Source organism: Plecotus auritus, assembly GCF_963455305.1.
Source record: "Plecotus auritus genome assembly, chromosome: 9".
NCBI lineage: Eukaryota > Metazoa > Chordata > Mammalia > Chiroptera > Vespertilionidae > Plecotus > Plecotus auritus.
In genome coordinates, this window is record NC_137783.1 from 2,763,126 (window position 1) to 2,780,536 (window position 17,411).

Consider the following 17,411-nt stretch of genomic DNA (forward strand, 5'->3'; position numbering starts at 1 on the left):
CGGGAATCGAACCCTAACCTCCTGGTTCCGAGGTCCATGCTCAACCCCGGAGCCACGCGGCCGGCTGAGCAGCTGCTTTGAAACCAGGCAGCCTTACTTCAAACATAGAAGCCTGCTGTTTTCCTTCGACGGAAACCAAGAGGAACCGGTTCCAGTTGTCAGTGGACTTCGTTAGCTTTCAGGGCGAACACTCAGGGGACCCCTCTCTCCTGGGTCAGCGTCAGTCCTCCTCCCGCTCAGTGTCCATCCACCTCGCAGGCGCGGGTGCGCGGGGCCAGCTGCGGCTCCGGCTGTGCCTCTCGCCCGGCTCTGTGGCCGCGGCTTCGCCCACCGGCCCTGAGTTAGCGGTTGGGGTGTAGGACTCCCCCGGCCGCTCCGCGTTCACTTGCTGATTTAATTTTCTCGGAGAAAGACTTCGCTCTCCATGTCCTGCCGCGGACTGCGCCTGGAGAGGCCCGTGCGCGGGCTGAAGCCAGGTCCTGCCCGGAGGAGCCACGGGCAAACCAGAGGCGCCGCGCCCGCCTGGCTCGCAGTGAGGCGCAGGGCTGGCGGGCAGCGAGTGACTCCCCGGAGCTACTCCCGCACATCCACACAGCCCCCCGCCCCAACACCGCACAGCGCCCGCAGCTCCCGGCCCGCAGACACCCCGCCCCTGATTCCCAGCCCAGTGGACTTCGCACCGGGTGGAGGCGCCCGAGGAGGTACGCGTGGAGCTGTCAGGAAAGGCTTCAGGAAGGTGGGGGCTGACACACCCGCAATGACACCGCGGCCCCGGTTCATGGGGAGGCCGCCTCAGCCGGGCCCCTTCGAAAGTCACAGCGTCAGCCCTGGCCGTGCGCTCCGTGCGGAGGGGACGGGCCCACCAGCCCAGAGGCCGCAGGTTCAACTCCCCGTCAAGGGCGTGTGCCTGGGTTGCGGGTGCGACCCCCAGCCCCGGTCGGATGCGTGCGGGAGGCAGCCGATCGCTGTGTCTCTCTCACATCGATGTTTCTCTCTGTCTCTCCCTCCCTTCTCCACTCTCTCTAAAAATCAGTGGAAGACTATCCTCGAGTGAGGATTAACAACACAAAACCAAGGAAGGGGTGTCCGGCTGTTTTCTACCCCCGGGGTGCGCCTTCCCCGCTGGTGTCCACCTCCCAGCCCTGACGGGACCGGCACGCTCCGCAGGCGATCAGCGTGCAAGCCGGTGGCCGGTAACGTCTGCGGGAGTGAAGGGGGCACGCGGGAGGCCCCGGGAAGCCGCGTGGTGGTTTTGAGCTCAGGGTGGGGCCGTCCCTAGGATAGGATCAGGCTGCAGTTTTGAAACACGACCTTCTGGAATGTGCATGAGGCTGCGAGGGGAAGGGTGGAGGCAGGAAACACGGGTGGGAGGCAATTTAGAAATCGGGGGGGGGGGTGAGTTAGGGTGGTGCCGAGAGATGTTTAGGGAGCCATGATGGGGTCGGCGCTGTGGGGGCGGGGGTAGGAGGGAGGCTTCAGCATCCCAGGGCCGAGCCCAGGAGCGGAGATGGCGGGGCCTTTCCTGGAAAGGGGTCCCTCCCGAGGGGAGCCAGTGGGGACCCCCGGGAGGGTGGGAATTGGACATTTCAAGCTCTGAGTGAGTGTGGGGCTGGGGAGAGCTGAGATGTGACCTTGGAGTCCTTCAGGGCGGAGACCTTGGCCCCCACAGCTGTGTGCACGGGCTGACAGAATGCATGTCTCCAGGGGAAGAGGAAGGAAGGACAGCGGTCAGAACCCCTGGTTCCAGATGTCTGGGTAGGAGCCGAGCAAGAGGACAAGCAGAATTGGGGACCATCTCTCCCTCCAGGAGCTCACGTGCTGGCCGGGGCTGGGAGGGGGTGGGAATGTGGCCTGTATGGACAAATCAGGTCATGGGGACTCGGGGTTTTGGGCCCAGGACTGGACGTCTGTCTCATTACAAACCACAGCAGCGTACCCTCTGGGGCGGAGCAGGGTTCTCTCCCGTCACCGTGACAGCGTGGGGTCTGTGCGTTGATGCTCACGAGATGCCCCTGGGCTTGTTGCTCACCAGCGGGCGGAGAGCCATGAAGCACGAGAGCAAATGAGAGACCAGGATGTGGGGAATCATGGACATTCCATGGCGGTGTACTAAGGAGGGCCGAGTGCCCCGGTGCAGCACACCATACGGCACACGGTTAATCAGGGTCTGAACGTCCCACTTGGCTTGGAGCCTTTCAAAGGCAAAATAAACTCTACGGCCGCGCTCACTTTTATGACCTGTGTTCCACATGGCACATCAATCCATCCGAGAAAGAGCTGTTTCCGCCTAATCCCCCTTCCTACCGGGATCCCGAATTCTCCCCACATCGTTCACCTTCAAGCTGCATGTGAAGGACGGCTGCTCCCTTCCCTCCTCCCGTCTCGGTTCCAGGACAGAGTCCTCCTGGCCCTGGTCCAGGTACAGCCCTTCTCGGCCTATGGGAGGTGACTTCTCTGCCTTTTCTCTGCAACATTGTCACCGGCTTCTTCTCTGCAACATTGTAACCAGTTTCTTTTCTGCAACATTGTAACCAGTTTCTTCTCTGCAACATTGTAACCGGTTTCTTCTCTGCAACATTGTCACCGGCTTCTTCTCTGCAACATTGTAACCGGTTTCTTTTCTGCAACATTGTCACCGGTTTCTTCTCTGCAACATTGTCACCGGTTTCTTCTCTGCAACATTGTCACAGGCTTCTTCTCTGCAACATTGTCACCGGCTTCTTCTCTGCAACATTGTCACCGGTTTCTTCTCTGCAACATTGTCACCAGCTTCTTCTCTGCAACATTGTCACTGGTTTCTTCTCTGCAACATTGTATCTGCAACATTGTCACCAGCTTCTTCTCTGCAACACTGTAACCGGTTTCTTCTCTGCAACATTGTAACCGGCTTCTTCTCTGCAACATTGTAACCGGCTTCTTCTCCGCAACATTGTCACCGGCTTCTTCTCCGCAACATTGTCACCGGCTTCTTCTCCGCAACATTGTCACCGGCTTCTTCTCCGCAACATTGTCACCGGCTTCTTCCAACATTGTAACCGGCTTCTTCTCCGCAGCATTGTAACCGGTTTCTTCTCTGCAGCATTGTAACCGGTTTCTTCTCTGCAGCATTGTAACCGGTTTCTTCTCTGCAACATTGTAACCGGTTTCTTCTCTGCAGCATTGTCACCGGTTTCTTCCCTGCAGCATTGTCACCGGTTTCTTTTCTGCAGCATTGTCACCGGTTTCTTTTCTGCAACATTGTAACCGGTTTCTTTTCTGCAACATTGTAACCGGTTTCTTTTCTGTAACCGGCTAGGCTCTAATGGACCGTCCCTGGGACACTTGAGTTTTCCTGGCATTCCTAGATCTGAATGGATCTTTGGGTCACCTGGTAGTTAACATAGTTTCCCATCCCTCTTTGCTTTCTGAAGACCAGCCAGGCTGGGGCTATGGGAGCTGCGTCCAACCTCCATGGATTCTGCTGTCGGTGCGTGGGGAATGAACCCAGCTTCTCCACTGGTCCGATGCCCCAAGATCCCAGAGTTGACTACCTCCCTCTGGGACCCTCTGTTGGTGAATGGCCTGCTGCTCTTACAGCAGCAGCCCCGAGATCCGGGAGGTTTAAATGATCAGGGGCACCGTCCACACGGGGTGTCCTCTTCCTGTCCCCACCCCATCAGGTGGTCGATAGTAGACTACTGAGCCTGACTGTGTGTGGTATGTGAGTGCCTGTATGTGCTGTGTGTGTGCTGTGTGTGTGCTGTGTGTGTGCTGTGTGCGCGATGTGTGCGCTATGTGTGTGCTGTGTGTGTGGTATGTGTGCTGTGTGTACTGTGTGTGTGCTGTGTGTGCTGTGTGTGCGCTATGTGTGCGGTGTGTGTGCTGTGTGTGCTGTGTACTGTGTGTGTGGTGTATGTAGAGGCTCACTCTCCATGGCCCTGCACAGAACTCCCAGCTGAGCGTTCCGGGCTGGCATGGGGAGCAGCCCTGCCTGTGCCCACCTCGCATGCCCTCCCACGGAACCACACTCAGTGCCATGGGCCAGGGCAAAGCGGGGCCCCGAGGACGCACGCTGCCAGCCACAAACTCCAGGAATAGATCCGAAGGCCAGGACAGCTGGGACGCTGCCAACGAAGCTGGCTTTCCTGGAGCACACAGGAGCCGACCGCTGGGAGACAGGAGTGGGTGGGCGTGTCAGGGGAGGTAACTGCTTCTTGCGCTGTGCCACCGCCTCATCGCAAAAGCCCCCGTGACCCCCGCCTTATTCCACACGACCGGGTCTGGGACAGGTGGCTCCCTTACTTCTTATTTTCATTAACCGAGCAGCTTAAACGCTACCCAATGTCCTGTCCTGTCTGTCCTCACCGGGAGTTGTCTCGCACCCGAGTCCCATGAATGACAGAGAGTCACAAATCCCTGGACACCGAGACTCAGCCAGTTCAGTCCCCGCCCACCTGCCAGGCGGGGTCAGCGGGACAGAGGCGCCCAGGGAGAAACCGGGAGGCTGGGCGAGGCCTCCCGCCTGGCAGGGGGCGGTGAGCCCCACAGGGTGAACAGGGGGGAGGACGGCTGCGCAGCTGGGGGCCGCCGCTGCCTGAGCACTCACCTGAGGCCGGCGCAGGCGCTGAGGCTGGCGGTGGAGCCGGGGTGTCCTCGCACGTGCCCGTGGTAGTAACAATGACCCTGAAAGGGGGAGAGAGTGGTTCAGTCACAACGCCCACCCCCGCTCACCAGCTCCGCTTTTACCCACAGCATCGAATGCCCTTTTGCTAAGACCTCAAGCGAGGAGCCTTCATGTTCAATGCGGAGGCCTACGTGGCCCGGCTGGGACCAGGGCCGGAGCATCCACAGGGTCCTTCGGGTCTCTAACCCCCATCGGGAAGCCCTGGGTCGGACACTTGTAAAACCCGGCCCCCGGACAAAGCGCATGGACATCCGTGTCACCCTCATGCAAACCGTGTTTGTCATGAGACGAGGCGCTGTGGGGGTAAGCACACTGTGAACGGAATACAACGTCGGCTCAGCCTCCGGCACGGGGAAGCAGAGAAGCCGATGGCAGTGAGGGCGGGGGAGAGGGGCCCTCACCGAGCTGCCGGGCTAGGAGGGACATGTCTAACTCGGCAGGGAAGGGAAACCGAGAGGCCTTCTGCGTCTAAGTGCGAAGTCCCCGTGCCACAGGCCCGGGACCCCCCTTGTGAGCACGGTCACGGCCAAGGGAGCCACACACAGCACCTCCTCGGTGAGCGGGCTTCTGCCCAGGCCCGAGGCTGGTTTTACGGTGGGACGGAGGCTCTGCCGCAGCCCGGGAGGGGCTGCCGGGCAACACGTGGGGGCACGCCCACTCCCCACGAGTGTCCTCTGAATGACGGGCGTGTGGCTCGCGGCAAAGGGCTGCGTCTGCTGAGGGACGCCGCAATCTGCTTTTTTCTGTTTCTGTGGCTGCTTACGCGTTAGCTGCCGTAGCTGAGACACCGGCTCCTCCCCTACGGGGACGGAGGGTTACACCTGTTCTCTTGTAAGAAGTTTATAGGTTCAGGGCTTGCATTCAGATCTTTAATCCTCTTTGAGTTAATTTTTGGCATTCCTTCTGCATGTCAACCTCCAGAACCATTTGTTAAAAGATGTCTCTTTCCCCAGTTTTTCTTTGGGACCCCGCTGAGAGCAAGTTGTCTTCGGGTATTCTTCTTCTTTTTTTTTTTTTTTGTCAAAAGCTTCTAGGCCAAGGGTGGGCAAACTTTTTGACTCGAGGGCCACAATGGGTTCTTAAACTGGACTGGAGGGCCGGAACAAAAGCATGGATGGAGTGTTTGTGTGAACTAATATAAATTCAAAGTAAAGGAGCGGAGGGGAGAGCAAGAGAACCGGATAGAACAGCCAGATCCGGCCCGCAGGCCGTAGTTTGCCCACAGCTGTTCTAGGCTATTACTGCCTCCTGTCTCTTTCTGGAGAATCTGAGAATCAGATTTTAAGCTCTGCGGTCACCCATTGGGATTTCCGTTGGGGCTACGTTGAATGGAAAGGTCAGTTTCGTAAGAGTTTGTAGTTTTACAACAGTTTTCCGGTTCATGAACATAGTATGTCTCTCCGTGTACTGTGGCTGCGCGTCATGTCCTTCAGTCCAGTTCAGGCTTTTCCTTGTGTGTGTCTTTTAGGAAGCGTTCCTCAGCTTATGCCTAGGTGTTCATAGGTCTGCTGGTCTCACGAACAGGATCTTTTTTCCTACTGTTTCCTACACGTAGGTGTTTTTCATGCAAAGAAAAGCTCATTTTTAAGTGCGCCTCCGAGGAACCGTCCTATCCGTGTAATAGGGTGTCGCATCGCTTGGATTTTTGTTGTTGCTTACATCAACTACAACAATGACAGTTTTGTGGCTCCGCTTCGACGCCCACGTGACGCTGAGGAGTGGGGTGGCTGAGTGTCCAGGGTGGAGGTGGAGGGGGACCCGCCCTAGAGGGAAAGCATACGCAGAGACAGTGCTGGGGGGCCGTGGGGGCGGGGACTGCTGTCTGCTCAGGGATGGGTTCGTTGTGCAAGGCTGGCAGGTTCAGGCAGAACACGGCACTCACGGTGCCCTGCCCACCCCTGGTCAGGGGTCCGCTCCAAGGAGCACATGGCTTAGGAAAGAATGCACGAGGGAGGGGGGCACACTGCCCAGCCTGCCCCGCGAGCACCCCGCCAGGCCCCGGGGACTTGCCGCCAGCTCACCTCCTCAGCATCCAGTGAAATAGCTTCTGAAAAGCTCCGGGTCGCCTCTCTCCAGACAGCTCTAGCCTGGGCGCTTAGGAGGGTGGTAACCCTTTCCTGGACAGGGATCATGTGGCTGGACTGAAGGCTCCGGGTCCCCTCTGCACAGCCCCCAGCAGGCATGTCCCAGCCGAGACAGCCAGAGAGCGAGCGAGGGGACAGTGTGATGTCATGGGTGGGCTTCCTGGGGTAACCAGCATCGCCGGGTGTGAATGCTTATACAAATTAAAAATATATATTTGTATTGATGTCAGAGAGGAAGGGAGAGGGAGAGAGAGAGAAACCTCAGTGATGAGAGAGAATCATGGGTCGGCTGCCTCCTGCACACCCCACACCGGGGATCGAGCCTGCAACCAGGGCCTGTGCCCTGACCGGGAATCGAGCCTGCAACCAGGGCCTGTGCCCTGACCGGGAATCGAACTGTGACCTCAACATCGGAGTCACATTGGCTGGGCGGCCCCTGCACATCTTTGGGAATCCCGTAAGTCACAGAATCTGCCTCCTTTTAGAGAAAGGGGAAACGTTGCTCTGGGCAGCAACATACGGGTTAAACAACAACTAAAAGCCGAATGGTGCCCGTCTCTTCCTTGCTGCCCTCCGAAATGGTGCCCATCGTCTTCCTTGCTGCCCTCCGAAATGCCACGAGCATGGGCTTCCGTCTCAATTTACTGGGGTGGCTGTTGGTCCGGTGCGCCTGACAGCCTTCCACCTCCGCCCCTCCCGGCTGTGACCAGAGCGGAGCGCGCATTTCCGAGCTCCGAGCTCCTCCGGTCCCACCGCCAGCCAGGCCGCCGCGCTGGGTCCCTCCTGGCCCACCCAAGGGACTAACTCAGGGGTGGGCAAACTTTTTGACTTGAGGGCCACAATGGGTTCTTAAACTGGACCGGAGGGCCGGAACAAAAGCATGGATGGAGTGTTTGTGTGAACTAATATAAATTCAAAGTAAAGGAGCGGAGGGGAGAGCAAGAGAACCGGATAGAACAGCTGGATCCGGCCCGCGGGCCGTAGTTTGCCCACGGCTGAATCCTTAGGAGCCCAAGCTAGGTCAGCAGACTCCCAGGTCCAGGCTCGCCCGGATACCCGCCGTGTCCCGAGGTTTTATTGTTTCCAATACGATTCCCTAAAAGTTTGGACAAACGTGATTTCGTTTTCATAATCTAGTAAATCGTCATGTAAAATCACATCGCACTACATGGGTCATGTGATTGGTTGGGCATGCCGCCCCCTGGTGGTGGCGGAGGCAGGGGGGAGGGTTGCAGGCAGAGTCACCATCCTGGCGGCCTGCACCTGTGTGTCCCCAGGTGGCCTCCCAGGGGCTGGTGCTAAGAGGCAGGACCTGCCAGGCCCCGTGGATTCGTAACCCCTTGGCCTGTGGGAGCCACCCCTGTGAGGGACGCAGCAGGCATCAGCCTAACTCTAGGAGAGCATGCACCCCGGGACCCACAGGGTTACCCATCACCACAAGGACCCCCGCAAACTCTCCCAACTGCATCCTCTTCCCACGGCCCCGGAGGGTCGGGCTGTCTGTCTGTAACAAGACGTTGCCCTGGGCGCAGCCGTCCTTGCCCCGTTCTGCTGATCTGATACATTCCATTCCCACCAACAAATCCTAACACAGAAAGCAGCCCCGAACACGCACACCCACAGAGCACATCTCCCCCTTGCAAAGCCTCTGGCCGCGTATTGCCTATACTTATCACTCACCCTGAAGCCCTGCCCACTCCGGCTAAATCCATTTCCTCCTGTTCAACACCGTCCGGCAAACAGGACGGCGGGTGAGGGGGGAGAAGGACCAGGGCCCTGGCCACAGGGGACCGAGAACCCGAATTCTGCCACCTGCTCTCAGAGGACCAGAGAGAGAGGAAGCTTCCATGCTAACCGCCACAGAGAGGGGCTGACCCTGTGGGGACGGGACTGTGACAGACACCTGCCAGGAACGTGCTGAGCGGAATTGCTGTCAGTGCTTCATTCCTGGGAGCTTTGTGTCGTCCCCCCCCCCCCCCCCCGACCCCACGCCACCCGCCGCTTGTCCAATGGGCCAAACCACCTTGCTTTACTCTTTGAATGACAACGTCTGGCTGGAAGGAAGCTCCAGGCTGGTGAAGGCCACCTCCCCTTCCAGCCGCCCTTCCTGAGCCGACGGGAACCCGAGGCCTGATGGGTTGTGACTAAGGTCAGCGGGTCGAGCAGGGGTCCAAGTGTCAGCCTCTGGCTCAGCCGTGGGCAAACTACGGCCCACGGGCCGGATCCGGCCCGTTCGGCTGTTCTATCCGGCCCGTTCGGCTGTTCTATCCGGCCCGTGGAGCCGAAAGAGCGGAGGGTTCTCTTGCTCTCCCCTCCGCTCCTTTACTTTGAATTTATATTAGTTCACACAAACACGCCATCCATGCTTTTGTTCCGGCCCTCCGGTCCAGTTTAAGAACCCATGGTGGCCCTCGAGTCAAAAAGTTTGCCCACCCCTGCTCTGGCTGCAGGCTAGACGGCTTCCCTCCGATCTTGTTCTCTGAACCTGTGCCCTCGGGGGTCTGTCTTTTTGAGAAGAAAACCTGTCTCCGAAAATCCAAGATTGGAGTGAGTGGGAGTGCGCGTGCGTGCATGCATGTGAGCACCTGTGAGTGTGTGCCTGTGTGTGTGTGAGCACATGCATGCATGTCTGTGTGAATACATGTGCACCTGTGTGTGAGAGCACGTGTAAGCACGTGTGTATGTGCCTGTAGGTGTATGTCTGTGTGTAAGCATATGTGTGAGCATGTGTATGTGTGTATCTCTGTGTGTGCACGTGTCTGCGCCTCTGTGTTTGCATGTGCCCAGCCATGTCCCGCGTAGGGGACATCAGGGGACGGTGCACTCACAGGAAGGGTGCGCGTGCAGCCCGCCTCGCGGTGACGGGGAGCACCCTGCTCAGCCCCGAGAGCATAGGAGGGTCCGGAGGAAGAAGCGCCACACCGGTTCCGGCTGCTCTGCTCCGGTGCCGAGGAGAGCCACGTCGGCTGGACGGAGGGTAGAGGGCCGACCTCGGGGCCAGCCCCGCGCGGCCCGTCCTCACCCTGCCGTCCTCTCGGGGCGGGCTCCGTGCCCAGCCCCTGGAAGTGCTCGGTGAACACGTGGGCAGCAGACGAAGGCGCTAAGGAGACTGTGTGGGGGTGACCCCGGCCTTTCCCGGAATTGCCTGCGGGATGATGTAAGCAGCATAAATGACTGCCCGGTCTCCCGCAGGCCGCGTTCAAAGGGACAACCCCAACCCTAATCTCCCCTCGGATGTGGCCAGCGGAGAATGAAGCCCACACGGCGCATCCTGTCAGGCGACGGGGAGATGACAGGCAGGCGATCGATCCCCAGATGAAAACCAGCCACCGCTTGCTTGTCAGCCAGCTCCCACTGATTGTGGAGAGATTAAAAAAAAAAAAAAAAAAAGGCGGCAGCCCAAAGGGGTTTTTATTTGATCTATAATTTAAATGTAGGAAGATCCACTGTGTGCTGACTTGCGGGGCAAGGCGATGAGTCAGCACATTTCTTTCTGTTTTCAGCTGATTCAGTGAAAACAAAACTCCCAGAGCTGCCTGGTGTCCTCATGGTGGAAGACAGCCCGGGCCCGGACTGCGGCTGGCGTCCGCTGGAGGGGCCGCGGCCCGGGGCGGGGTTCCCCCCTCGCCTCGCCGGAACCCTGGCAGCTGGCTCAGAGGGCACTGAGCCCCGGAGGGGCCCGTGTCACCAGCAGAGACAGCATCGCGTAGTGAGAGCACCATGTGCTGCTGGCTCCCAGGTGGGGGTGCCTGTGTGGGCCCCCCGCTTCCCGCCCCGGCCTCCACCGCTTCCCCCACTGAAGACAGAGACCAGGTCGGGTGAGGCTTCATGACCTCCGAAAGGGGGGCGCCTGGGATATTCTGACAGAGGGGCCAACGGAGACCTGGGCGGCAGTGAGGCTCCGGAAAACCCCAACTTTCACTCCCCCCCACTTGCCTGCCCGCCTCAGGACACACCCGGGCAGGCGGCGGCAGGTCGTGTTGCACAGCACGTCCTGCCCGAGGCGGGGCTGCGAGTCTCCCCGTCACCAAGGGCGTCAGGAGGGCGGCCTGAGGCCTTGCCAAGGCAGGTCCCCCCCATCAGCAGGGAGGCATGGTGGCCCAGCGCCTCCTCCAGCCCCTCCCTGCGAAGCCCCTGCCCAGGGGCCACGGAGCGAGCAGAGGGAAGGCGAGGACGTTCGCCATACGGTCACCTCGTGGCGAAACGAGGAGAAAGACGGTAGCCTCCTCCCCCACGCACACGGCACCACGGGAAGCAGGGAACACGCCGTCGCCACCCCTCAGAGACAACGCTGGCCGTGCGGGCCCCGCGTCGTCCAGGCCCGTCTCTGAGATGCCGCGTGCGTGGCCGCAGCCGTCCCACGAGACGGGGCGGCGGGTGTCCATGGGCTCCCGTTTGTCCCCCGACGAGGAAAGGACAGAAAGTGCCCCAGGAAGGGCCAGTGACAGGGAGACGGGAAACACGAGCTGTGCACACGCCCCGGGAGCAGAGCTTCACGTCCCCCGGGTCCGCGTTAGAGCGGGCCGCCCCGCCGTGCGCCCCGGAGGACGCCAGCCGTCCCCGCTACCGGAGGCCCCCAGAATGTTCCTGCCTCTGTCGGCCAGGAGCCCCCCAATCTTTCTCCCATGCTTTAAACAATTTTTAAAAATGTATTCTTATTGGTTTAGAGAGGAAGGGAGAGGGAGAGAGACAGAGACACATCCACGATGAGAGAGGGTCATTGATTGGCTGCCCCTCACTCTCCTCCTATTGGGGATCGAGCCCGCACCCTGGGCGTGTCACTTCGAACCGCGGCCTCCTGGGTCCCAAGTCAGTGCTCAGCCGCCGAGCCCCGGGCGGCCTGGCGCGGCCGGTCTCGTTCTTCCCGCTGGCGATTCTTGTCCTTCTTCACGTCGGGGCGCGCTCAGCACCTGAGTTTAAACTGCTTCTTTCCCGTTCCCCCGTGTTTTCACTCCGGAATTTCTATTTGGCCTTTTGTGTCCTTTTTATTTTTATTTTTTTTATTTTTTAAAACATATTTTTATTGATTTTTTACAGAGAGGAAGGAAGAGGGATAGAGAGTTAGAAACATCGATGAGAGAGAAACATCAATCAGCTGCCTCCTGCACACCCCCTGCTGGGGATGAGCCCGCAACCAAGTTACGTGCCCTTGACCGGAATCGAACCCGGGACCCCTCAGTCCACAGGCTGACGCTCTATCCACTGAGCCAAACCGGTTTTGGCTATTGTGTCCTTTTTAAAATATTTATTTTTTGCTCTGATTTTTCTATCACCACACATCCCTGGTGGGGCTGGTTCTAGTCTCTTGGTCGCCACTGCTGGCTCACAGGGGCTTTTTATTAATCGTGTGGGTTGTAATTTTGATTTGGGGCTCATCTTTAATCCTTAGCTTCCTTTTTTTTCGCATGGGCATCGCATGTAGGGCTGTGGAGCATCCCCACGGAACGCTTCGGGTTGGCTGCTGCTGTCGGGCACAGGGGACCCAGGCTGCCCGTTTAGGGTTATGTGGGGTCAGTGTGTGGACAGGGACTGCTTCCCACACAGGTGCGGGAAAGCGGAACGCCAGCCCACTGGCCGCAGACAGCTGGGGTCTGGCCCCACCCCCACTTGTCTTACAGGGGACCCCATTCCCACGCGCACTGTGAGGCGCTGGCGTCCGGCGTCTCTGTGTTCCGCGATCGCCCTTCAGCCCGGGACGCCTGGACGCAATCTTCTCGGCCGTCCCTTCCCAGGCGGAGCTCTCCTCGTCCCTGTTCATGGAGGGTGCGACCTTGGGGCCGCCTTCTATGGGATCTCAGACGCAGACACCCGCTTCTCGTCCCAAACCCGATCGCCAGTCCTCTCTCTGGGCCCCGAGTAGCCCTTTGGGGGCCATGGCCCCAGCTCGCCAGTCCACTGCTCTGCCCCCTCCATGTCTGCCTCCTGCCTGTCCCCCTGGCGGGCCAGGTGCTCAGCGACATCCGCATCTGCTCTGTCTCACCCGGCCCCGTGCTTCCCTAGGACCATCCCGCGTCGCTGGGAGTCGGGAGGTGGCAGTCTGTCGTTGCCACATGCAAACCTGGGATAAAGGAACACGCGTGGACACAGTGCGGCGGGCGGGGGCGGGGGGGTGCTCACCGCAGGCCATGACGGCTACATGGCCACGCTGCGAACGCATAGGCTAGTCCTTCCAGAACAAACTCCCAGGCTCCTTAGAGCGAGCAGCCGTCCCAGTCCGCAGAGGGCAGCTCCTCTCTGACCCCACAGTCCCACGTGGCCCAGGGTAGAGAGCCCAGTAAGCGTGTCTTAGAAGGGAACAGGTAAATGTAACCCCTGGGCCAAGTGACATGGGAAACGTCCGTCTCAGAGGAGCTGGTGGAGAGGTGATAAACGTCCTACTGCTTAACGACCACAGCCCAGAACCCCGTCGACCTGCTGGCTACACGCGTAAAAGGCTAGCCGGTCCGTTTTCCTCTGACTTCTTCAGGGCACTTCCAAGGTTAACACAGTCAGCTCAGCCCCTGAGGGCCCTCTCGGAGGCCTCTCCCTGGGCTAAGGCCACCCCTCTCCCCTGGGCTGAGGCCATGCCCTCTCCCCTGGGCTAGGGCCACGCCCTCTCCCCTGGGCTAAGGCCACGCCCTCTCCCCTGGGCTGGGGCCACGCCCTCTCCCCTGGGCTAGGGCCACGCCCTCTCCTCTGGGCTAGGGCCACGCCCTCTCCCCTGGGCCAGGGCCACGCCCTCTCCCCTGAGCTGAGGCCACGCCCTCTCCCCTGGGCTGGGGCCACGCCCTCTCCCCTGGGCTGGGCTTCTAGAAGGGATTCGCCCAAATGAGCACCTGCCGTGCCTGGAAGGTGGTGTCGAGGTCGGCTACAAGGAAGCCACATCTCCCAGCCCTTTTCTGGCTCGTCGGGCCAAGGCCAGGTTTTGCTGGAAGAATGAGGTGCTTCCCTGAGTGACACCCAGCTCCTCTCCGGCCTCAGGAGGGCCCCGGGCCGTGAGCTTCTCAGGGTAACAGCTGCGGCGTGTAAGCACAGATTCGGGAGCGCAGCGTCTCGGCAGGCCGCCCACGCAGGACTTACCGTGTGATTGTGAGCGAGGGACACCTCCGTGCCGTCCTGCAGGTAGTGGGTTTCCGTGAAACCGCGGGCAAGGAGGCCGCTGTGGGGGAGACAGGAAAGGCTGAGTGAGAGTCGCGTCGCTGAGGTGCCGATGAGTGTCTAGGCCGCAGACAGCTGGGGTCTGGCCCCACCCCCACTTGTCTTACAGGGGACCCCGTTTTCTTGAGGCCCCCAAAGGACCTCCCCATATGCGGGTTGTCCAGGAGAGGCGGGCAGGAGAGGTGCACCTGTAAAACAGTTACCCCCAGGTTGCTTTTCTTAGAGCAACTGCAATGCTCTACTCTGCGTTCCCATTATATAATTTAGTTCCATAGTCTGGGTGAGATGGATTTCATCCTAGGACATTCCCTTCCCCAGAGCGGAGGAGACGGGAGGAACGCCTGCTCATCTCACCTCTGGGGGCACCTTCTCTCCTCGCCACCCGCATCATGGACCGAGTTAACGTCTCTCTGGGTTTCTCCCAGGGTTTGCTGCAAGCCTCCCTCCCTCCACCGGAGCTCCTGCGGACCTGTCTTCTCCCACCTCAGGCTGAGCCGAGGGCAGACACTGCATCCCTGAGCCCAGCCCCTGAGGCCGATGTACTGCATCTGCGTAGTGAATGGAGGGGTGACAAACACGGGACCAGGGTCATAGGACAGCAGGCGTTCAGGCTGCTTGGATGGATTAAAAAGAAAGAAACTCGCTTCAAAGCTGCTGTCCCCGATGGCGGAGGGGGTGGGGCACAGGCGGGCAGTCATGCTCCCGAGTCGTTATTCCAGGACTTTCCCACGTGTCGGCGCCTCGAGACCAAGCCTGAGGGGGAGGCTTCCGTCTCAGAGCCACTTAAATGAGGGGGACGGCGGGGACGCCGGCGATCGGCACCAATGACTTAGGATATGAAAACTCACGGATCACATGTCAACTTCGCTGTTATTTCCTTGAGGACCAGGCAGACGGTCTGCGGGCTGAATCATTCTGTGCGGCTTATTCACGCAGAGGCGTCGGGAGACCGCCCGTGTTTGTCAATTTCACCAGCCGGCACCCTTGGCAATTAAACCACGCTCCGGCGATCCCCCGGCAAACCCATTTGGTATTCAGAGGACCCAACCCCGTGTTCTGCTGAAGATTGCTTCCCCACAAGTCATTATCCCACACATTAACACATCATCCCACAGAGATGTGGGCAGCGACTTTCTCCTACGGGAACTTGAAAATTCAGCTACGAACGTGTCCGCAGGAGGAACAAATTGCCTGGAGCACCCACCAAACACAGCACACAGTGAAACACCGTAATTAAGAATCAGGCGCTCTGCCTGGTTTATTAAAACGCTCCATTCCTCCACCAGAGCTAAACAAATGCAGACAAGACCGAAAGGAAACTCGACCCGGCTTCCTACCCCAAGCCACCTCACCCTGGCTTCCCGGGAGAGCGCTAGACCGGCTGACCCACGGCTCCGAATGCCGACCCCACGGGCTCTCCGGGACTGTTCACGGAGGGATCAGACATGGGACAGCTCTCTGTGGAGATAGCACGTTGAGGTCTGAGGCAAGAGGAGGAAGCAAGCCACAAGGAAAGGAACGGGGACCTGGCATTGTCGACACCTCAGCCCGCCGGAGCCTGTCAGAGCGCGCTCTCTGCACGCATGCCCGCGTTCGGTTTTCCTCCGGGAAAGTCATGCTGGGAACGGACTCGAGCTGCAGGCTCCCGACCTGGGGAGTCGGAGGCAGGCCCCGCCACGGCCGCCGTTCTTGCCGTGTCCCTTCCGCGGCCTTGCCCCTGCCTCCAACCCCTCCTGCTGTTGGCTCCGGGGTCTGGCCCTGGGACACCTGCTTTGGAAGTGCATTTTCTTTGTCTTTTTTTAAAAATATATTTTATTGATTTTTTTTTACAGAGAGGAAGAGAGAGGGATAGAGAGTTAGAAACATCGATGAGAGAGAGACATCGATCAGCTGCCTCCTGCACGCCCCCTACTGGGGATGTACCCACAACCAAGGTACATGCCCTTGACCGGAATCGAACCTGGGACCCTTCAGTCCGCAGGCCGACGCTCTATCCACTGAGCCAAACTGGTTAGGGGTCTTTGTCTTTTTTTAAAAAATCCACACCTGAGGCTATGTCTTCATTGATTATTTTTAGAGAGAGTGGAAGGGAAGGGGAGAGACACACAGAGAGAAACCTCAATGTGAGAGAGACATCGATTGGTTGTCTCCCACACGAGCCCTGACCAGGGTTGGGGATCGAGTCTGCCACCCAGGTACGTGCCCTTGACCGGAATCGAACCCGAGACCCTTCAGTCCGAGGGTCGATGCTCTAGCCACTGAGCCACACGGGCCAGGGCATCAGGTGCATTTTCTTCGTTTACTTGGCACAGACCCTGGGGTGGTCCCCTGCGTGACAAGGGAGAGGAGCTGCTCAGGGAAGTGGGGTGACCTGTCCGGGACCACACAGCTGAGCCGGTGGAGACTGAACATGGCTCCATCGGGCTCCAACGTCGGCCCCATCCTGGCCGCTGGTCGGCACTGCCTGCCGGGAGGATGGGTGAGCGCGGGGTCCGGAGCGTCTGAACACAGGCGCCACACGTCATCTGCCACCTTTTCCTGGAGTCACTTCCCTCAACGCACAATGGGGCGTGTGCTGTTTCTCCTCGCCCTCGATTCGGGCTGGCTGCCACATTCAAACTATCTCTGATGGTAATGCCCGCGGGCTGGGATCCGAACTGTGAGGAACCGTACCTCTGGAAGCACCATGGCACATTTCACACTCGGTTGTCCCTTGTTATTCTCCATCCTCTAACATTCTCGAAATGATCAAAACAACTCCCCCCTGCACCCCACCCCCGCCCGGAATAAAAAACAAACACGTTCCCTTTCCCCAGCTCTTTCTCATTTAGTTTCACAAACTATAATAAATAAAACCGTTGATACAGCATTTTGGAGGCTATAGGGGACAATTGTGTTTCCTGCAAAATCATTTCTTAATATCCTGCTTCCATTTTAAGTCACAAAGACAGAATTGTGGATCGAACCCCATGGCATTCACACGGGAGTGTGTTAGTCCTCTCGTCCGGGGCTATTCGGAGGACCCCACCCATTCGCCGATGAACAGGTCACAGTCGTAGACTCCGTGGCAACCTGCTAAAGGGCAGCAGGGCTGCTGGTCAATTGCACTTTCCCAGCGAAGCACAGAAACGGGGAAGTGAGGGACTCCGGACGGACGCTAGGGGCGGATGCTTCAGGCTGCTTTCTCCCTTTTTCAATGATCTTCCGTATCTTCAGCCTCAGGGGAGGGGCCTGGAGCCCGGCAGGTGCTCCACAAACAGCTTTTGAAGGAATGCAGCGAGCAGGAATGAGAAAAATACATCAAAGGCACTTACAGACAATATAGGGTTAACTGACGTCATGCGTGACAAAACGTGACTCTGGGTCATGGAAAGCATCTTTGTAAGCATCACACCCTCAACACTGTAACACCGGTTACAAACCGCGACAGGAGTGGTTGGTGGGTTTGTATGATGGAAGCTATAGTCCATTCCACTAGGGAAATCTTGCGAGCTCATCTGCTGTCTTCCTCACAGGCGCGCATTGTA

At 58.9% G+C, this 17,411-nt stretch overlaps 1 protein-coding gene across 1 annotated transcript in view; it reads right to left on the reverse strand.

Moving 5' to 3' along the window:
* ADAM12 (ADAM metallopeptidase domain 12) overlaps nt 1-17,411 on the reverse strand; it is a gene marked incomplete at both ends in the record, with an annotated part of 199,475 nt that overhangs the window by 67,871 nt on the left and 114,193 nt on the right. Inside the window, 2 exons of the mRNA XM_080687854.1 lie at nt 4,586-4,662; nt 13,807-13,885. Of these exons, the coding sequence (XP_080543980.1) occupies nt 4,586-4,662; nt 13,807-13,885 (156 nt within the window). The remainder of the gene's footprint in view (nt 1-4,585; nt 4,663-13,806; nt 13,886-17,411) is intronic.